Genomic DNA, 23010 nt, shown 5'->3' on the forward strand with positions numbered 1-23010 from the left:
CTACTTGGGAAATATGGGAAACATGAACCACGTCATATTCCTGAAGCTAAATCTCAGGGCATCACCCTTCACAAACAATCATCAAGATGCTTTCTGTATTTATTTAAAAAAAAAAAAAAAAATCCAGAACGAGTAAGAGAACAATCATCAAGATGTAGGTGCCAGACACAAGGCAGAGGTAGCTAGAAAAGTATGCCGTAGGGAAGTTAAGAGTCTAGCCTCATTCCTGCCTTGTTTTAATAGCTGTACCTAATATAAATAGCTAAGTTTTCCATTGTTCTAGATTCCTCTGCCCCATCTACAAACATGGCACAGCCAGCTTGACTTGTAAGGCCTCAGCTGAAGGACCCCATGTACACACAGGCCAATACAGCAGTACTAGGCTAACTAGAAGGATCTATCTCATCCCCATGTCGTCTCATTTCAAGTCTACGGATGACTACCTTAATTGTTGTGTGCGAGATGTTTTCACCCCTTGACACTTCAGCATAAAATAGTTAAATCTTTATAATGATCAATTCATCCTATCTCCTTTTACATGCAGCTGAAAAATGACAGGCTAGGGACATAGAACATTGTGAACTTTATACTGTTAGAATCACCGTCCATTAAATGATCACTAGCTAATGGTCACTAAATTTACAAATTAAGGAAATTATATATAGAATACTGCAAAAACACAGTAAAAAGACTGAAGTTTGCCCATTTCTGCTCAGGAAGTCTGTCCGCTCCTAAGCTTCATGTTGTCCTTCTGGCTTCAAAATTTCTGCTATTACTGTTTTTCCTCCTTTTGATCTTCCTTTTGTTCCCCAGTGCCAGAACTTCCAGAGCCTTCTCGCTCAGATGCCATCTGTTAAGAAAACATTTTTCAAGCCACTCAGATTTAATGTTAGGGCTAACCATTTGCTCTTTGTTGCACTCCAAGATGAGGGACCCACATATTCTTCATCATTCATATATATTCCACTCCCCCTCCCCGCTTTCTACCCTGCTTCTGGATTCCTTCCCTTTGACACTACCCCCAATGTCAAAATAGAGTCGAGACGGCAGGAGAATATCTCCAACTCTGATCTCACTTTCAATTCCACAAATGGCTATAGAGGGAGCCACCAGTAACAGTCAGAAAGAATAGTTCCATCAAGATCAAGTTAGGATCAAAATCCACTTCAGCCCTTGTACCTTTTTGTATGCCATTTCGAAGAGCTTCAATGATGCCTGCTGAAGAGAAGATGCTGCCTGTCTAATGTTTTCTCCTGTTTCACTGTCTTTTCTAGCCAGGAGCTCCCTCATTTTGGAAATCTCTTCTTTCAGCTTGTTGCACTTAAAAAAAGAAAAAAATCCTTACTTTTCCAGGTCTCCTGTACCATTACAAGTAGAAGTACTATTTAGAAACATTTTAAAATAATTAAACCCCTATCAAAATCCACAGAAAAATAAACTTCACTGCCTTTGGTAAAAATGTGTCCAACCTCTTGAGTTACTTTAAAATAGAACTCACCTCATCAGCAGGTAATTGGTCCTTGAATTCTTCCATCTTGGTTTCTGTGTCGTGAATGATTCCTTCAGCCATATTAACTGCTTCAACTCGTTCCTTAGATAAATCAGAAGTTTAAACGAAGACTTTCTAATCAACCAAAGTTTGCTGAATGTCTATACTCAGTAAGACAGTAAGCTATGTGCTGCATACAGTTACAGAGTAAAAATAGAGTAAGGGAGAAATCAGAGTGGCTTTAGTCTGGGATGGCTTTGAGAGAGATTTGGGCTAGGTTTTCTAACATCAGAATTGTGATGGAGAACAGAAGAAATAATAAAGGCACTGCACACATAAGGTATAAGCAACAGGGAAGGAAGAATAGATTGATCTTAGGTTTTCTCTTACCCACAACCTATGACATGTCCAAACTCTCCCACTTTCTTGTTCAAGTGATTCTCCTGCCTGAGCCTCCCAAGTAGCTGGGACTACAGGTATGCACTACCATGCCCGGCTAATTTTTTTGTATTTTTAGTAAAGATGGGGTTTCACCATGTTGGTCAGGCTGATCTTCAACTCCTGACTTCAGTCGGCCCACCTTGGCCTCCCAAAGTGCTGAGATTATAGGAGTGAGACACCGCGCCCAGCCCCAAACTCTCAAGACCGAGCTTTACTAAGATTAAAGTTCAGAAGACAAAAAGTAATCACCTTCTTTCGCCGGTCTTCCTCAGCATATTTCTCTGCATTTTTAACCATATTTTCAATATCATCTTTGCTTAACCCACCAGAAGACTGGATTACAACTGTAGTAAAAAGAAGGCATTTCATTAATTCCCAGGTAAAGGTATATTCCTCTTCTTCCTCCATTGCATTAAGAGTACTCCAGCTCATAGCAGCCAATCTTGATACAAATTATGAAAAGGAGAAATAACTTTATAGTCCTATAAAGCAAAATGAAACCAAGGACCCAATACATACACAAACACCAACTGGCCTGTTTGCCCATGAAAACTTCAGCAATCCACAGGCTCAGTGCCTATTTGGGGGGAATAAACACTACACTTCTACAAGTGAACAACTGAGGGGCAAAGAGGACTCATCATCCTAAGAGGGTCTCTTCCCAAGACCTCCCTCACCTCACTCTTAGGGTCTGATAAAGTGACTTACTCTGCTGCTCACGTCCTGTGCCTTTATCTTTAGCAGAAACATGTACGATCCCATTGGCATCAATGTCAAATGTAACTTCAATCTGAGGAACTCCTCGAGGGGCTGGTGGAATTCCAATCTAAAATAAATAAATCCAGAGTAAGGTCCTCTTACAGAGGGGTCCAGTGCTATTATTTTCAAATCTATATGGTTTTATAGTAAACAAGTCACTTGGTTCCTGGGAAAAACAAGTGATTTAATGTACAAAAACACACTTTATAAGCAACAGTAGTAGTTTGCTGCCTGAAATCAACCGGTTTTATACCAGTGAAATTTAGCTATAGCAAGTAACTATAATGGCTGTATGTACCTGTGGACACACTAAATGACAGACAGCAAACCTCCCTGCTATTATTCACCTCATCAATAACCAATAAGCAATGCTGATCAGAAACCAGTAATAATATCAAGTGTCTTTTAAATGAGTAGTCAGGAGTTTATGTCTGAGGAAATTCCTAAGGCACAAGGAAAAAGCAAGGCTTTCAGGTAAAAACTGATGCCATGGGTATCCAGTTGCACAAAGTGTCTGCATCCCCTCTTCTCAAGACTACTCAGTATGTATGTGTATGCCAGCGGTTTATACTAATATTTTTATGGCTTAGGATATTATCTCACTTTACAGTGAAGGAGCCAAAGTATTCAGGATTCACAATACCTACCAAAGTAAACTGTCCAAGGAGTTTGTTGTCTCCAGCCATCTCTCTCTCACCCTGACACACTTTAATTTCCACTTGCGTCTGACCATCAGCGGCAGTAGAGAATACCTAGGGAAAAAGAAAACCTCCTGGGTTGGCAATCTGATTAACCTATTCCCTTTCTATAGAAAAAATGAAAGCCAAAGGTTCACATTCCAAGATTGGAAGGCTCCTAATTCACAGTATGTTCAGAACAAAGGCTGATGTCTTTATAGGGAATAGGACTAGGAATAGTACAGCAAATGGGCATACAATAGCAACTGTTTCAGCTAAGAAAATGCATCTCCTAAGATGCAGCAATAGGAGAGAAGGCCTCAAAAAAGGAACTAAAATGTTGAAACATGCTCATCTGGGGAAACGGGATCAGAGAAAGAAGATGTATTGTGCTCAGTCACAGAGAGTCACCACATACTTTTCTTCAGAATGATGTGTTGACAAATACATCACTGCACAAATATACCAACAGCCATAGTTTTATGGAAAAACATCCACAAGATTAGGGAAGTCAGGAAATAATATATATACATATTTTTTGAGACAAGGCCTCACTTCATACTGTCACCCAGGCTGGAGTGCAGTGGCATGACCTCAGCTCATTGGAGTCTCTGCCTCCCATGCTCAAGTGATCCACCCACCTCAGCCTCCTGAGTAGCTGGGACTACAGGTACACAGCACCATGCCTGGCTAATTTAACTTTTTGGAGAGAGGGAGTTTCACCATGTTACCCAGGCTGGTCTCAAACTCCTGAGCTCAGGCGATCCTCTCACCACAGCCTTCCAAAGTGCTGGGATTACAGGTGTGAGCCACGGTGCCCAGCCAGAAACAATTCCTACTTCAAGAACAAGCCATGTCCAAATAGCCCTGCTTGGATATCTCGGCACCCCCATACCACCCCCTTCATTCACTCATAAGAACACTCCCCTAAGTCTGGTCCAGACTATCCTTTTTACCGTCTTTGAGAACAGAAGACTACAGGGAATTCAGTCTCAAATGACTGAGATCCCTTTCAACAAATTATGTTAATCCTGTGGAGGAGACTACTGATGTCCTTCCTATAACCATCACTACCAGCTAACACGTAAGAACTTTTCTGGTAGCAAAAAAAAACACACAAAAAAACACATAGGATTCTCACCACCCACAGTTAACTATTTACTATTCTAAACAGCAAAACGAAAAACTGAAGTTTTCTAGAAAAAGCTCATGAAAGTGGCTGCAATCACATCCGTCATAGAACCTAAAACCCATGTGACAAGGTAGGAAGTGATAGCTCTTACCTGGCTCTTCTTGGTTGGAATAGTGGTATTCCTATTAATAAGTTTGGTAAAGACACCTCCTAGAGTTTCAATACCAAGAGACAGGGGAGTGACATCAAGGAGCAGCACATCTGTGACATCACCGGCCAACACACCTCCCTGAATGGCAGCTCCAATGGCCACAGCCTCATCAGGATTGACGGCTTTACTTGGGGCTCTGCCAAAAAGATCCTGCACAGTCTGCTGAACCTGAGCATCAAGGAAAAAGAACCTGTCAGCCCACACTTGGGAACTACCTGAGCAGAACAAAAGACAGCACACGTGTCCTTCGGTCCCAGCCAAATCTCAAGACAGGCTAACTCAAATCTAAGAATGTTTATTCAAATGACCATTTCATAGTTGGGTTCCTGCTAATGATCTCGTAACATTCATACACTTTATACTTTCAGGAGTATCTCCTTCATGACCCTTGTAAATCTGGGAAGGATTCTCCTAAGTTTTATTATCTGGTTTCCCATGTAACAGATTAAATCATTTGAAACAGAGGATGTAAGGCAAGGGGACTTAGAAGTCCACATCTTCTTGTATATTATCAACTAAAGACCAAATTATCATACGCAGCTGTAGTAATAATTTGCATTGTTAACGTGGGGCATGTTCTTCCCTTGTATTTATTAGTGATAAAGTTCCATTTGAATAGTATTGAGGATAATTTCTTTATTTTTCTTTTTGAGACGGAGTCTCACTCTGTGGCTCAGGCTGGAGTGCAGTGGCACTATCTCAGCTCACTGCCAGCTCCGCCTCCTGGGTTCACGCCATTCTCCTGCCTCAGCCTCCCAAGTAGCTGGGACTATAGGCGCCCGCCACCATGCCCAGCTAATATTTTGTATTTTCAGTAGAGATGGGGTTTCACCGTGTTAGCCAGGATGGTCTAGATCTCCTGACCTTGTGATCCGCCCACCTTGGCTTCCCAAAATGCTGGGATTACAGGCATGAGCCACTGCGCCTGGCCTCGGGGATCATTTACAGAGGCATCCACCTGGTCCAGGGCCTTTTTTGTTTCCAGGTTCATTTTTTTTTTTTTTTTTTTTGCGTATTTCCTTAAGGTCATGTATTTCCATGGAAAAATTAAGAAAAAAACAAGGTCACTATCTTAGGCCCAAGATAATCCTATTTAGGCTACCAAGAAGAACTGCATCTTCAACAGGTTTGTGCTCAGTCATTATTTTTCCACATATGTTCTTTCAGAATGATGTGTTGAATAAAATACATCATCGCACAAATCTTTGTCGAAGAGATGCACTATGCTGCAAAGACACATGTACAAAGACGGTGGCTGGGGTGGGGGGAGCGTTATTACCAAGGTGTTTTTTTTTTTTTTTGAGACGGAGTCTTGCTCTGTCACCCAGGCTGGAGTGCAGTGGCCAGATCTCGGCTCACTGCAAGCTCTGCCTCCCGGGTTCACGCCATTCTCCTGCCTCAGCCTCCCGAATAGCTGGGACTACAGGCGCCCGCCACCTCGCCCGGCTAGTTTTTTGTATTTTTTAGTAGAGACGGGGTTTCACGGTATTAGCCAGGATGGTCTCGATCTCCTGACCTCGTGATCCGCCCGTCTCGGCCTCCCAAAGTGCTGGGATTACAGGCTTGAGCCACCGCGCCCGGCCTATTACCAAGGTTTTATGCTGTCTCTGACCTCAAACGTTGTTTCAATCCTAAAAATTCTATGACTGAGTTCGGGATCCTCCCTGCTACTGCCCCTAAAGAAATTCTGCCCCTCCTAATTTTTCATATATATATATCTATCTATATCTATATTTTTGGAGACAGTCTTGCTCTGTCGCCCAGGTTGGAGTGCAGTGGCGCGATCTCGGCTCACTGTATTTTCTTTTTTTTTTGAGACAGGGTCACACTCTTGCCTGGGCTGAGTGCAGTGGCACGATCATGGCTCACTGCAGCCCCAAACTCACTCAAGTGACTGACCTTAGGGCTCAGGTGATTCTCCCAAGTAGCTGGGATTACAGGTATGTACCACCATGCCCAGCTAGTTTTTTGTATTTTTGTACAAAGGGGATTTTGCCATGTTGCTCAGGCTGGCCTGAAACTCTTGCAGACTCATGTGATCTGCCCACCTCAGCCTCCCGAAGTGTTGGGATTATAGACGTGAGCCACCATGCCCGGCCTATTCTTCAATTTTAACAAAACAAACAGAAAAGAATTCTTTAGTGAGGATATAATCTCATCTCCCTTTTAGGTCACCCCAGCAGAACAGGCCATATATTCATGGCACCTGTCCCAAGTATACACTATGTGCCAGTCCCCTCTCTCCATGACAGAATTCCATGGATCCATACCTTGGGCATCCTAGTCATGCCACCCACAAGAATCACTTCTCCTATGTCACTCTTGCTGACTTCTGCATCTTGCATAGCTTTTTGGCATGGAGCGATAGTCCTCCTGATTAGATCAGTGACAATCCCTTCAAACTGAGCACGGGTCAACTTCATATTCAAATGCTTGGGTCCAGAAGAATCCATTGTAAGATAGGGCAAATTGATGTCAGTCTGCAAAGGAAATGTTTAATTGCATGTCAGTGAGCAGGCCAAATGACGGTTACATTTATTATTTCAACTAAGATATGACCATGCCCTAGGACAGAAGACTTGGAAAACCACAGGGAGGGTGAGACCTAATTTAAATGAATAGTCACCAAGAATACTTTTTTTTTTTTTTGAGACAGAGTCTCACTCTATTGCCAGGCTGGCGTACAGTGGCATGATCTTGGCTCACTGCAACTTCCGCCTCCCAGGTTCAAGCAATTCTCCTGCCTCAGCCTTCCAAGTAGCTGGGACTACAGGCATGTGCCACCATGCCCGGCTAATTTTTGCATTTTTAGTAGAGATGGCGTTTCACCATGTTGGCCAGGATGGTCTCGATCTCTTGACCTCGTGATCCACCTGCCTTGGCCTCCCAAAGTGCTGGGATTACAGGTGTGAGCCACCACACCCAGCCAAGAATAGTTACTCTTTAAGATGCAATGTTTTATCTCCCCAGAGATAAACACTATAGAATCTGTTTTAATGAAGTTTATAGTTATTAACAAGAATGCAGCAGATAAGCAGGAAAAAAATCCCCATTCAAGAGATAAAGAGCTATTCTGCCACTAAACACTCATTAGAACCACATTACTGATGTTTTCCTTCACCAAGTTTTAAAAATATCCCATGTAGGTGAAATGTCAAAGTTATTTTCTGAACGAAGTAACATGCCATCAACCCTGGGCTCTGTTAAGTTCCAGGACATTTACAAGTGGTACGAAAGCTACAGACATACTCTCATTAATGTATGAGGACTGACTTGTATGGCCATCACATCCATGGACGGCAGCTGACAGTCACACCATGTAACATCCAGTATTTAATAAATCCCAAATCCCAGTACAACATAGGATCTTACAATGTGTAACTAAGAAGAGAGTGAGATCTTAACCATCTTTCTTTAGAAGAAAGTATCCTAGACATTTCAATACTTAATAGAATTAACAGAGTTAACACACCATCTGTAGAATAGTATTATCTAAATATTATTGACAATTTCTTATTTTACAAAATGTTGATTAACCAAATCAGAATACACAATTATCTAAATCAATGCTATCCAGTAGAATTTTCTGTGACAATGAAAATGCTACTTATGTTGCTCAATTCAGCAACCACTAACAACATGACTGCTGAGCACCTGAAATAAGACTAGGGTAACTAAGAAATCTAATTTTAAATGTTATTTAATTTTAATTAATTCAAAACCCACATTTGGCTATTATAGTAGCACAACTCTAAGCTAATGGCAACCTGAAAATCTTCAGCACTAACTCTCAACTCTCTACAATGAGTCCAACATCCATCACAATGTTCTCTCCTTACCTCCTCTCTCAAACCCAACCACTTATGTCTCACACTCTCTTATCCAAGTCCTTTCTCAACACATGGTTACCAACACCCTCCCCACACCCACTCAGGCTGCCTTCTGCCCTTAACAATTCTCCACTCTACTCCAGCCAAAGGGCTTTTCACAAATCGACACATGACCATGTTACTATCCTCAACTCCTCTGGGGTTTGTATTTACTTATCTTGGGAGAGACGCCAAATCCCAAATCTATAAAGTCTCTAGTACAAGGGTGTCCAATCTTTTGGCTTCCTTGGGCCACACATAAAATACATTAACACTAACAATAGCTGATGAGCTTAAAACAAAAAGCAAAACTCTCAATATTTTAAGAAAGTTTACGAATTTGTATTGGGCCGCATTCAAAGCCATCCTGGGCTGCAGGTTGGACAAGCCTGCTCTAACCTCATTTTCCATGCCCACCAACACCCGACCCCAATCTTCACTCTGCCCTTTTGGCCACTCTGGCCCTTTCTCAGGTCTTCACCTGAGAGCCTTACACTTAACCCATTTACACGTGCCCATTTATCTTTTTCTGATAAACTCATCTCTCAAATGCTATTCTTTTTTTTTTTTTTTTTTTTTTTTTTGAGACGGAGTCTCGCTCTGTCGCCCAGACTGGAGTGCAGTGGCGCGATCTCAGCTCACCGCAAGCTCCGCCTCCCGGGTTTACACCATTCTCCTGCCTCAGCCTCCCGAGTAGCTGGGACTACAGGTGCCTGCCACCTCGCCCGGCTAATTTTCTTGTATTTTTAGTAAAGACGGGGTTTCACCGTGTTAGCCAGGATGGTCTTGATCTCCTGACCTCGTGATCTGCCTGTCTAGGCCTCCCAAAGTGCTGGGATTACAAGCTTGAGCCACCGCGCCGGGCCTCAAATGCTATTCTTGTTATGCTGAACACCTCTCTCAGGTACCTTCTTAGATTCTTTTTATTATTTTTATTTTTTGAGACAGAGTCTCATTCAGTTGCCCAGGCTGGACTGCCATCTGGGCTCACTGCAACCTCTGCCTCCTGGGTTCAAGCGATTCTCCTGCCTCAGCCTACTGAGTAGCTGGGATTACAGGCGCCCGCCACCACGCTCTGCTAATTTTTGTATTTTTAGTAGAGACAGGGATTCGCCATGTTGGCGAGGCTAGTTTTGAACTCCTGACCTCAAGTGATTCATTCGCCTTGGCCTCCCAAAGTGCTGAGATTACAGACGTGAGCCACTGCACCCTGGCCCTTCTTAGATTATTTTTAAGAGACCTGCTCTGTCGCCCAGGTTGGGGTGCAGTGGCACAATCACAGCTCACTGCAGCCTCAAACACTTGGGCTCAAAGGATTCTTGTGCCTCAGTCTCCTGAGTAGCTGGGACTACAGGCATGCACCTGTGGTGAAGTGCACCACGCCCAGCTAGTTTTGTAGAGATGGGGTTCTCACTATTTTGCCCAGGCTGGTCCCCAACTCCTGAGCTCAAGTGATATTCCTGGCCCTGGCCACCCAAAGTACGGCCCCTTCTTAAATTATAAATATAATTGCCTTTTTACCACTTGTTACATTAATAGTAACTTACATTTAAGAGTATTCACAATTTCCTATGTTTTCCTAAGCGTGTAATATTTATGAACTTGGTAATGCTCAGAACTCTTAGGGGAGGAGTAAAGTACCAGTATTATCCTTATTTTGTAGATAAGTAACAGTAATGTTAATTCATCCAAGATCACCAATTAATAAGCCACACAATGGGGACTCGAACCCCAGCAGAATGCCTGCAGAACCACCCTTAACCTTTACTTTGTATCACTTCTAGTTTAACATTTACTAATCTGTTCTAATTAATGTCCAGCTTTCCAAACCACAATATAATCTGCATGAGGGTAATAAACGCTAAGAATTTATTCTATACATTTAAAATCACCTATGCAAAACAATGTATAAGGATGCTCAATACATCTTGCTATAATAAACGCTGGAAGGCCGGGCGCGGTGGCTCAAGCCTGTAATCCCAGCACTTTGGGAGGCCGAGACAGGCGGATCACGAGGTCAGGAGATCGAGACCATCCTGGCTAACACGGTGAAACTCCGTCTCTACTAAAAATACAAGAAAATTAGCCGGGCGAGGTGGCGGGCGCCTGTAGTCCCAGCTACTCGGGAGGCTGAGGCAGGAGAATGGCGTGAACCCGGGAGGCGGAGTTTGCAGTGAGCCGAGATCACGCCACTGCACTCCAGCCTGGGGCACAGAGCAAGACTCCGTCTCAAAAAAAAAATAAAAATAAAAATAAAAAAATAAACGCTGGAAAACAATCAAAATGTCTATCAATAGCATGCAGCCACACTAATTAAAACCAACCAATCTCTTCCAACACCCTGCATCCCCTACCCCAAATATAAAATCTTTGGGAAGAATTACAAACTATCTTCTGGCAGTGCCACATATTTCAACTTCAACCTTAACCAACCTTGCAATGTTCTGCCACTCCATGATAGCAGGGGCAAAGTAACATCAGCAAGACCATGCATGCGTGTGTATAACTATGTCATTCCTCACAGCCACTTAAAAAAACAAAATCCAGGTTTGACTGAATGTTCATTAGCAGCAACCACTTTACCAACACAATGACAATCATCATAAATACCTCTTCCCTTGTGGGTGATCAAAATAAAGGTATCACAGCTCTGCTCTTCCTACTGTCACCCAAGACACCGGAAAGAGATCTGCTGCTTTCTGTCTTTATGGGTCTCCAACACAGATCTAACATGGTTTATACAATTCTACTCTTGGTGGTGAAGTGAAGTTTCACCTCTCAGAACTGGAGCTAATCAAGCTGACAAACAAACTGAGTAAATCTGATGCTCACAGACGGAAACTTGAACAAGCTTCAGCTCATTTTCGAGACTGGTGGTTCAAATTATTGTCATTTTTTGAGACAGGGTCTCATCTGTCACCCAGGCTGGAATGAAATGGTGTGATCACGGCTCACTGCAGCCTCAACCTCCTGGGCTCAAACAATCCTCTTACCTTAGCCTCTGGAGTGGCTGAGACTACAGCTGTGTAGACTATGACCAGGTAATTTTTCAAATTATTTATTAAGTGAGAGACAATTAGCCGGGCTCAGTGGCTCATGCCTGTAATCCCAGCACTTTGGGAGGCCGAGGCAGGTTAATCACCTGAGGTCAGGAGTCCAAGGACCAACCTGACCAACATGGCAAAACCCTGTCTATACTAAAAATACAAAAATTAGCCAGGCATGGTGGTGCACACCTGTAATCTCAGCTACTCGGGAGGCTGAGGCAGGAGAAATCGCTTGAACCCAGGAGGCAGAGATTGTGCTGAGCCGAGATCGCCGCACCATTGCACTCCAGCCTGGGCAATAGGAGCAAAACTCCATCTCAAAAAAAAAAAAAAAAAAAAAAAAAGACACGCAGAGACTCTCCAATTCACAAGGAGAGGTTATTTAATACTGTCAGTTAAGAGAGCAGTTTCTCCAAGCTAGTAATTCTAGTTTTAAACACTGCCAGAGCAGGTTTTCAAATGAATGTGTTTAACTGAAAAGCAAACAAGTATACCCAGCATCATTCATATATTATTTAGCTCCAGTATATGTACCTGATTTGGGTGGTTAAAAAAATTTCAGCTCATAAAGAAACTAAACACCTTACTGTTCCTGTGCTCACGACAAAGGTCTCTAGAAATCAGAAAATTGAAAAAACAAACAAAAAAACTCAACTGACATTAGGCCAATTAGAAAATACTATTTAAATAAACTCTGGCTGAAAATACCCATCAAGACCGCTCAAATCTTTCGTGTCTCACCTGCACAGATGAGGAGAGTTCACATTTAGCCTTTTCAGCAGCTTCCCGTACCCTCTGAAGTGCCATGTTGTCTTTAGTCAAATCAACCCCTGTCTATAAAGTGAAGACATTGAACACCAGCATTAGTGAGGTAATAAATTTAAACTGCAGTAATAAGGTGGAACAACACAAAATGGAATCATAACCTTTATATACAAGATGATTACTTTTTATTACCCTTAATGTGTGGGGAAAAAATATTCTGAAAAGAGTATCTGTGTGTACAATAAGGGGGTTGAACTGAACTCGTAAACAAAGCAAAGAGCAATCTGAACAAACAAATTCTCAATATCCTAATATCTACATATTAACCACATTGGTAACTCACCTCTCTCTTGAACTCCTTCACAATGTGCCGTAGCAAGGCCTGGTCAAAGTCTTCCCCACCTAAGAAGGTGTCCCCATTTGTGGATTTCACCTCAAATACTCCTTTTTGAATTTCCAGGATAGAAATATCAAAAGTTCCACCACCTAAATCATATACAGCAATGCTGTAAATGATTTGTGAAAGAAAGAAAGAAATCCTTAAGGAACAAAACCTATCACCAGAATATAAATTTCAATAACCAAATACAGATAATCTAAGCTTTTCCCTGAGGTATATACTAGTTAAATTACCATGGCCCAAAAGAAAACAAAGGAATGGTTTTGAAATAAAAAAAAAAAAAGATCATACAGACTTAAAATCAGTAAAAGCACTATTTAAATAAAAGGCTCAATCACTAAGAAATCAAGTGACACTTTAGTAAGTCCAGGTAAGAAATTTATAGCATAAACTTACACTTTGTCTTCTGATTTGTCTAGACCATAGGCAAGAGCAGCAGCTGTGGGCTCATTAATCACCCGAAGCACATTCAGTCCAGATATCTGGCCAGCATCTTTAGTGGCCTAAAGAAAACAAAGAGAAAAGCATTTTTGTACCTTTCCATCCCAGGCACGTTCCTTTTTGTGAATAAGAATGCTAATCGACCTTACCTGTCTCTGCGAGTCATTGAAATAAGCTGGGACTGTGATCACAGCATTTTTTGCTGTGTGCCCCAAGTAATTTTCTGGAAAAGAATGAAATTCAATCATGGAATTCTGTCAGAACAGAATTATTAACATAGCCCAACAACCTGTGTCATCCTTTTGGAGCCACAGACAATATTCATCAGTCTTTTGACAAGTGACCTAATATGTCTTTGCAGGAAAACACCCCAAGTAAATATACTGGTTAAAAACCCAAGATCGGGCTGGGCACGGTGGCTCACATCTGTAATCCCAGCATTTTGGGAGGCTGAGGCGGGCGATCACCTGAGGTTGAGAGTTTGAGACCAGCCTGACCAATTGGAGAAACCCCATCTCTACTAAAAATACAAAATTAGCCGGGTGTGGTGACACATGCCTGTAATCTCAGCCACTCGGGAGGCTGAGGCAGGAGAATTGCTTGAACTCAGGAGGGGGAGGTTGCAGTAAGACAAGATCGCGCCATTGCACTCTAGCTTGGGCAACAAAGCGAGACTGTCTCAAAAAAAACCACAACAAAAACCCAACAAACCCAAGACTGGCCGGCTGGGCACGGTGGCTCATGCCTGTAATCCCAGCACTTTGGAAGGCTGAGGCGGACGAATCACCTGATCCGTCGGGAGTTCGAGACCAGCCTGACCAACATGAAGAAACCCCGTCTCTTTACTAAAAATACAAAAGTGGCTAGGCATGATGGCACATGCCTGTAATCCCAGCTACGCCAGGTGGAAGGCAGGAGAATCGCTTGAACCCGGGAGGTGGAGGCTTTGGTGAGCCGAGTTCACGCCACTGCACTCCAGCCTGGACGACAAGAGCAAAACTCCGTCTAAAAAAAACAAAAAAAACAAAAAAAACCAAAACCCAAAACCCAAAACCCCTAGGATCAGTCTTTCAACATTTTAGTGAAGGTTCACTAAACTACAATGACCTTTAGACTTATAACAGCCACTTTAAATAAGAAGTTCTAATTTATACCTAACAGGGACAAAAGCTTAATGTGTAGTCTTGTGGCTTTCAATATAGATAGAACATACGCCCTACTGGAAAAAAAGAAACAAGCCAGCCACCATTAGTGAGATTTGAAGATAAATTCATCTGCAGGGAAAGCATGAAGTGTAACACAGTTTTGCCATTCCTAGATTTTCTATACAAAAGGGACCACAGATTCATCTACAGGATGCTGGGGCACAGGGTGCTAGTGATCTCACAGGAATCATTCTGTTCTTAGAACTTTCCCAGATGTGAACTAAATCCACTCAACTCACCTGCAGTCTCTTTCATCTTCATCAACACAAATGCTCCAATCTGACTTGGAGAATACAGCTTCCCATGAGCCTCAACCCAGGCATCACCATTGGAGGCACGGACAATTTTAAAGGGAACATTTTTACTGTAAGAACAAAAATTCTATTAGAGAAAACTAGCCTGAACAACCTCATATGACAAAATTACCACACACCATGAACATCCATCTTCCACCCCAAGAGACTCATTCATGGCCAATAAATGACAGTTTGTGAAATTTTTCAGAAAGCAATCACTAACGTGGTTTATGAGGATTACACGGCAAAATGAAATGAAGTAAATAAATAAAAAGAAAGCAATCATTAACGTAGAAAAACATCACAATGAAACCTCAACATTTTTTACTTAGCACCCCAGGCAGAAGATTTTTGCAGCCACTTTACAATAATTTGACGATGAAACCGTTACTGTATGATCCAGCAATTCTACTATTTAAGAGAAATGGAAACATTTATGTCCACACAAAAACTTGTACACAAATGTTTAAGGCAGCATTATTTCTAACAGCCAAAAAGCAGAAACAGCTCAAATGTCCATCACTTGACAAACGGATAAACAAAATGTGCTATATGTCCATACAGTATAGTATTATTTGGCCATAAAAAGGAATGCAGTACTGACACATGCTGCAACATGGATGAACCTTGAAAACAAGCTAAGTGAAAGAAGCCAGTCAGAGAAGTCCACGCGACTCCTTGCATACAGAATTCATATTCTACTCAAGCTCAATAAAGCTGTTTAAAGTTTTAAGTGTTTATATATAGAAAGACACACACATACACTCTCTTGCCTCGTTGGCCTACATGGTCTTAAACTCTTAGCCTCAAACAGTCCTTCTGCCTCTGCCTCCTAAAGTGCTAGGATTACAGACATGAGCCACTACTCCAGACCTAAAAAATTTTGTATACAACAGGAAGCTCTACCTATGCTTCTAGTGCTTTTTTTTTTTCAGACAGGGTTTCATTGCTATTACTCAGACTGGAGTGCAATGGCATGGTCTTGGCTCACTGGAACTGCCGTCCCCCAACGCTCAAGCCTCACTAATAGCTGGGACTACAGGCACGCACCACCGAGCTCAGCTCGTTTTGTATTTTTTGCAGAGGCGGCTTTTCCCCAAGTCTCGAACTCCTGAGCTCACCTCAGCCTCCCAAAGTGTTAGGATTACAGGTGTGAGCCACCCCCTCTAGCCTCTAGTATGTCTATTTTAGAAAAAAGTAGACTGGGCATGGTGGCTCACGCCTGTAATTCCAATACTTAGGGAGGCTGGGGTGGGAGGGTCAGTTGAGTCCAGAATTTCAACACCAACTTGGGCAACATAGTGAGACGCGTCTCTATTTTGGGGGGCGGGGGGTTAGAAAAAAAGAAAAATCAAGTTTTTTTCTGTACTGGATCAACACATGATAGAACCTGTGCCATTTCTGCCGTATGTATTCAACACTGAACTATGTGGTTTAGGAATGCTTTGCAAATTTTCATATATCATGTCAATACATAACAAAGACCTAATCTGTAAAGACAAAAATGATTTTTTTTTTGAGCAGCCCAGGCTAGAGTGCAATGGCAGTGATCTCAGCTCACCACAACCACTCCCGGGTTCATGCGATTCTCCCGTCTCAGCCTCCCGAGTAGCTGGGATTACAGGCACCCACCATCATGCCCAGCTAATTTTTGTATTTTAGTAGAGACAGGGTTTCACCATGTTGGCCAGGCTGGTCTTGAACTCCTGATCCCAAGTGATCCGCCCACCTTGGCCTCCCAAAGCGCTAGGATTACAGACATGAGCCACTACACCCGGCCAAAAATGAGTTTTTTAAAGAAATTACCCTTTTGGCAGTGGTATACATTTCCCCTAGGGACAGTAAGTAAAACGACTAGGGTAAGGTGCTCCAGGGATCCTAATCAACATGCTGAGGCTCTTCTGTGTAGCCCTTGCAAGTAACTGCGCTTTTGCTACTACTCACATGTCTTTCTGTACTTCAGGATCATCATATCGCCGGCCAATAAGACGTTTGGTAGCATAAAATGTATTGTTTGGGTTGGTGACAGCCTGTCGCTTGGCCGGCATTCCGACAAGTCGCTCACCATCTGCTGTAAAGGCCACAACTGAAGGGGTGGTTCTGGCACCTTCGGCATTCTCCAGCACCTAAACTCCCAAAATGTGACACAGAGTAAGTTTGTAGTTATCACTGGTATCTTTTTTGAGACAGAGTCTCACTCTGTCGCGAAGGCTGGAGTACAATGGCACAATCTTGGCTCACTGCAACCTCTGCATCCTGGGTTCCAGTGATTCTCCTGTCTCAGCCTCCCTAGTAGCTAGGACTATAGGCGTGCACCACCACGCCCAGCTAATTTTTTGTTATTTTTTAGTAGAGACGGGGTTTCACCATTTTGGCCAGGCTGGTCTTGAACTCCTGACCTCAGGCGATCGCCCGCCTCAGCCTCCCAAAGTGTTGGGATTACAGGCGTGAGCCACTGCGCCCAGCCTATCACTGGTATCTTTGCAGCAATCATTTAAGACACAAAAACAGCTCCCAAATTATGAAACAAATGTGCATGAACAATACTGGGCACGCTTTACTGCTGATAGTTAATGAACAGTAGATATTTAACATATCTTTAGTCCTTTACTTTCAAACTACCTTTTTTTTTTTTTTTTTAAAGATGGAGTCTCGCTCTTGTCATCCAGGCTGGAGTGCAGTGGTGCGATCTCGGCTCACTGTAAACTCCGCCTCCTGGGTTCAACTCTCCTGCCTCAGCCTCCCGAGTAGCTGGGATTACAGGTGCCTGCCACCATGCCCAACTAATTTTTTTTTTGTACGTTTAGTAGAGATGGGGTTTTGCCAAGTTGGTCAGCCGCTCACCTTGGCCTCCCAAAATGTTGGGATTATAGGCATGAGGTACCGCCTGGCTTTTTTTTTTTTTTTTGAGACAGAGTCTCACCTGTCACCTAGGCTGGAGCGCAGTGGCACTGTCACAGCTCACTGCAGCCTTGACCTGCCAGGCTCAGCTGATCCTCCCACCTTAGCCTCCAGAGTAGCTGGGATCACACGTGCATACCATTGTGCCTGGCTAATTTTTTGTAGCCCAGGTCTTCAAAAGTGTTTTGCTATGTTGCCCAGGGTGATCTTCAACTCTGACTCAAGTGACCTCCCAAAGTGTTGAGTCCCAAGTAGGACTCAACAGGCTTGGCCCTGATTTACATTTTAAAAGCTGTTTTGGGCCGGGCGCAGTGGTTCAAGCCTGTAATCCCAGCACTTTGGGAGGCCGAGACGGGCGGATCACAAGGTCAGGAGATCGAGACCATCCTGGCTAACACGGTGAAACCCCGTCTCTGCTAAAAAAATACAAAAAACTAGCCGGGCGAGGTGGCGGGCGCCTGCAGTCCCAGCTACTCGGGAGGCTGAGGCAGGAGAATGGCGTGAACCCGGGAGGCAAAGCTTGCAGTGAGCTGAGATCCGGCCACTGCACTCCAGCCTGGGCGACAGAGCGAGACTCCGTCTCAAAAACAAAACAAAACAAAACAAAACAAAACAAAAGCTGTTTTGGTTGCTTTTAAGACTCTTGATAGGTGAACCTTTGTAGTGCTGATAATTGTATGTATCTAACTTCCCAGAAAAGGATTTAAATGTGGTATAGAGGTAGGCTACTAATTTACTATTAAGAGGGGTGGGAATGGCTTGCACTGTTTGGTTACTCTGGTAACCACCAAAGTGCTGCATTTTCTAAACTGAACCAAAGTTGGAGGTGCAGAGACAGACTAGAAGTGGAGCTTCACATGTGAAGTAATGCATGTTGTTCACTGGAGCAGGCTATTCCTTTTGAAGCCTCCTTACTCTATATATTGAACTTTTATTCCTATTGGGTTCTTAGCAAGATTTAGAGCACCGGGAATTCTTGACTCTTGCTTCTTCCATTCATGGCCTCTTTTGCTCTCATGCTTCCTCTTTCCCCCATCTCCTCTTCTGAAATCACCTGAACTGTCTATGGTCTTCTAATCCCACTTGTTTGGCACCGAGATTATTCCTTCTCTTGGCCCTAATTTGTGCTTCTTAGCATTTTTCCTATATGCCTGAAATCTGTGGCCAACCCCCCAAAAAATTTAGAAGTAGATATAATTCTCCATGTGGAAGTAACATTGGGTCCCAATATTGGGTATGAAAAACCTGATCTATAGTCTTTTCTTTTTGTCCCAACACTGGGTATGAAAAACCTGATCTATAGTCTTTTCTTTTCTTTTGAGACAAAGTCTCGCTCTGTCACCCAGGCTGGAGTACAGTGATGTGACCTTGGCTCATTGCAACCTCTGCCTCCCGGGTTCAAGTGATTCTCCTGCCTCAGTCTCCTGAGGAGCTGGGATTACAGGTGCTGGCCACCACGCCTGGCCTTTTTTTTCTTTTTTTTTGAGATGGAGTCTCGCTCTGTCGCCAGGATGGAATGCAGTGACACAATCTCGGCTCACTGCAACCTCCGCCTCCCGGGTTCAAGCGATTCTCCTGCCTCAGTCTCCTGAGTAGCTGGGACTACAGGTATGTGTCACTATGCCCAGCTAATTTTTGTATTTTTAGTTGAGACAGGTTTCACCATGTTGGCCAGGATGGTCTTGATATCTTGACCTTGTGATCCACTGTGCCCGGCCAATTTTTTGTATTTTTAGTAGAGACGGGGTTTCACCATGTTGGCCAGGCTGGTCTTGAACTCAGGACCTCAGGTAATCTGCCCCCCTTGGCCTCCCATGGTGCTGGGACTGCAGGCGTGAGTCATTATGCCTGGCCAGCCTTGATCTATAGTCATGTTTTTGTTGTTTTAGTTAAAAGTAGTTTCAGGTCAGGCTCAGTAGTTCATGCCTATAATCCCAGCACTTTGGGAGGCCAAGGCGGGCGGATCACTTGAGCTCGAGACCAGCCTGGCCAACACAGTGGAACTGTCTCTACTAAAAATACAAAAAATTAGCCAGGAATGGTGGTTCACGCCTGCATTCCCAGCTATGTGGCCAAGGCAGGACAACTGCATGAACCCAGGAGGCAGAGGTTGCAGTGAGGAGAGATCGTGCCACTGCACTCCACCCTGAGCTATAGAGACCATCTCCCCCCCACCAAAAAAAAGCAAATCAGGTTCTCAAATTCTTTAACTAAGGAAAAGACCACAGAATTCTGGATAGGTTCTGGATAGGGTACTAGTTACCAATCATGCTCACCTTTGCTTGTTTACCTTCCATAACTGCCACGCAGGAGTTGGTAGTACCCAAATCAATACCAACAACTGCCCCCTTGATTGCTTCTGATCTGTAAGACATTTAGAACAACGTCACAGCTGTTGTTATCTTGATAGACCAAAGTCACTTAAAGATAATATTTAATTGGAAAATTAACAGTGGTATACTACATAATCTCTAATACAGATAAATTAGAGAAGAATAGTTAATCACAAATGTAGAAAACACTGCTATGAAGTTTAATATGTATTCCCTCTCAAAGGAAATGAAATTATACTTACGCATAATCCCGCCTCGAAACAATTCTAAAAGCCTCATGACTAAGGCCATTCCAGCCATCCTAAAAAAGAAAAAAACTGACTCAGTCACCAACCAATGTGTATCCTGAGAGGAAAAAAAGAAAACTTGGGCTCATTTAGCATATAAAATACGTTAAGCTACTAAAACAGTAAATATTAAAGTTTCCCAAATAAGTAAGATAAAAAAAGGTAAATAAAAGATGGCCTTAGAATCACATTACAATAGGATTTCTCAACCGTGGCGCTATTAATTTTGGGCCAAATCTTTGTTGTGGGGGCTGTTCTGTGCATTGTAGGATATACAGCAGCATCCCTGGCCTCTACACCCTAGAAACCAATAAGAACCCCAGTAAGTTAGCGACAACCTAAAATATCCACAGACATTGCCAGATGTCCCCTGGGGGAAAACACTTCCCCTGACCTTGCCATGCAATTAGTTTAAGAGAACTAGGATTAGTAAGTCTTTTAAAAAGAAAAATTAAGTAGTAGCCTTCCACTAGGATAAAAGATCTTTATCACGATTTAACTTCAGGCTCCTTCCAAGCCTTCCTTAATGCCCATATACAATTCCTATTCTCCAAAATATTTATCTTTTATTTTAGAAAACAAATAACCACTCCATAGCTTTTTTTCCGCCCCCCGATCTGCTTTTTGTCCTTAAGTAACAAACGAGTAAAATCTTACACCACCGATTTTGAGAAAATGTTGCTAAGCACAAAAACTGGAGTTTTATTTCCGACTCAGGACTTTCTCATCTTAAGAAAAGAAAGTTCACCTTATTAACGAGATCCTTACACATTCCGTATTCTGTAGAGGAGCCGAAAACAAAACTGAAAATAGCGGCTTTCCTAATAGACTGCATCCCTCACCCCCAAGGCCAAATCTTTCCATTCAGCCACAGAACGAGCCATCAGGACCACTAGCTGGTAATTTTGAGATGATACTCTAGATCGCGAGGGGTCTGACTCAGCAGGGCCTAAGCCGGAGGCAAAACCTTCCGCAAAATCTTGAGCCGGCAGCGCTACCTACGGAAGGTCCGTCACCTTCCTTCCCGCCTGACCTATCCCGGAGAACTCAAACCCTAAAGGGCGCGCGGCCTGCCGCACCGAGGCCCGAGGCCGTGACCCCATTCGGGAAGGTCCGACAGTTTCTCACCTGGTGGCGGGCGGCCGTAGGGCCCCGGGAGGCTGCGGCTCCCACCAGACGGGCTGCTGCAGCTCGGCTGGCGCTTATCATGGCGGATAGATGGAAGAGTACGAGGCAGCAAACAGGCGCTCAGGCGGCCGGGAGCTGCGCGATGCGGTGGCGGCAGCGCTTCTGGAAACCTCCAACCACGTGGGGTGAGGGGCGGGGGTTGATCACTGCGGCCCAGAGGCCCGCTCTTCCGCTGAGGCGCCGCCCGCGCCGCCTGACCAGAGGATACTCGACTGCGGCTCCCGGAGCCAGGGCGTACAGGTAATATGCTCCGCAGCATGATGGTTGGAGAACGCCTGCCCTCCCGTCCCGGCTGCGGCGGCTCTGGGCCACAAAGAGTCCAGGGGAGGAAAAGGGGTATGAAGGCGGCACCTCGGACAGCCCTGGTCCTCAGCGACAGGAAAGACTCAAGGTCACACGGGATAAATTGCGAACCGATTACAGTCTTCTTGCGTCAGTTGCGCGGAAGGAGGAGCCTGTTGCGCCTGCGCAATAGGCATCCCGCTAAGAACCTGGAGCGCATGTGCCCAGGGAGTGGCGGCAAACGTGGGTGGAGACTAACTACATCGCTCATTGGGTGCTTGAGCGCACGCCAGCGTTGCCTGGGGCGAGCCCGGGCGCGTGCACATCCCGCGGGCGTGAAAGTGTTCCCCCCTCTCGCTCTTGGAGGATGGCGCCATCTTGTCTTGTGGCTTTGTTAAGTGAGGACGTCAGTACTTTTGTTGCTTGGTGCCGCCCGTTGTTCACAACTTGAAATATACTTGGAATGCAGAGCTTAAACAATTTCGTGTTGCGTTTTATCACAGGGGTCTTGGGTTTCCAACTACAAAGCGTTTGGTTCACACATAACATTAGGCCAATTCGCCTGCACAAAGGGGAAAAAAAATAGCTGAGCTTGGCAGGGCGCGGTGCCTCACGCCTGTAATCCCAGCACTTTTGGGAGGCTGAGGCGGGCGGATCACGAGGTCAGGAGATCGAGACCATCTTGGCTAACACGGTGAAACCCCGTCTCTACTAAAAATACCAAAAAATTAGCCGGGCGTGGTGGCGGGCGCCTGTAGTCCCAGCTACTCAGGAGGCTGAGGCAGGAGAATGGCGTGAACCCGGGAGGCGGAGCTTGCAGGAGAAAAAAAAAAAATAGCTGAGCTTCAGGCCCTTTCTCTCCCCACTGTGCTGGGCCTGACTTGAGACTCCTCTGGCCCTTTTCAAACCTTGTGCTGCTGGCAGGATGTCAACTACTACTCTACCCTGTGACCAGTTTTAGGTTTTTGGGGTTTTTTTTGAGACAGTCTCGTTTTGTCGCCAGGCTGGAGTGCAGTGGCGCCATCTAGGCTCACTGCAACCACTGACTCCCTGATTCAAGCGATTCTCCTGCCTCAGCCTCCCAAGTAGCTGGGATTCCAGGCGCGCGCCACCACGCCCAGCTAATTTTTATATTTTTGGTAGAGACTGGGTTGCACCATATTGGCCAGGATGGTCTCGGTCTCCTGACCTTGTGATCTTCTCCCCTTGGCCTCCCAAAGTGCTGGCATTACAGGCGTGAGCCACCGTGCCCAGCCCAGTTTTAGATTTTTAAGAAGAGAATTAATT

General features: G+C 44.2%; 1 protein-coding gene and 2 non-coding genes across 3 annotated transcripts; all 3 read right to left on the minus strand.

Annotated features, from left to right (window-relative positions):
• Window positions 1-81: 81 nt before the first annotated feature.
• Window positions 82-21555, minus strand: HSPA9 (heat shock protein family A (Hsp70) member 9). The gene is made up of 17 exons (XM_005557912.5): window positions 21382-21555; window positions 20209-20267; window positions 19910-19997; window positions 16677-16858; window positions 14676-14800; window positions 13381-13454; window positions 13187-13293; window positions 12734-12896; window positions 12367-12459; window positions 6980-7189; window positions 4650-4877; window positions 3337-3441; window positions 2639-2756; window positions 2180-2274; window positions 1499-1591; window positions 1180-1320; window positions 82-850 (listed from the first exon to the last, which is right to left on the minus strand). Exons 1-17 carry the CDS (start codon window positions 21460-21462, stop codon window positions 773-775), a joined length of 2040 nt encoding a protein of 679 aa, XP_005557969.3. The 5' UTR covers window positions 21463-21555; the 3' UTR covers window positions 82-772.
• On the minus strand, window positions 3755-3824 carry LOC123574265 (small nucleolar RNA SNORD63). Its single transcript, XR_006699151.1, has one exon. It is a non-coding gene; the product is annotated as a small nucleolar RNA SNORD63 (small nucleolar RNA).
• LOC123574264 (small nucleolar RNA SNORD63) lies at window positions 5839-5908 on the minus strand. The gene has a single exon (XR_006699150.1). It is a non-coding gene; the product is annotated as a small nucleolar RNA SNORD63 (small nucleolar RNA).
• Window positions 21556-23010: the final 1455 nt, after the last annotated feature.

Source organism: Macaca fascicularis, chromosome 6, assembly GCF_037993035.2.
Source record: "Macaca fascicularis isolate 582-1 chromosome 6, T2T-MFA8v1.1".
In the NCBI taxonomy this organism is placed as follows: Eukaryota; Metazoa; Chordata; class Mammalia; order Primates; family Cercopithecidae; genus Macaca; species Macaca fascicularis.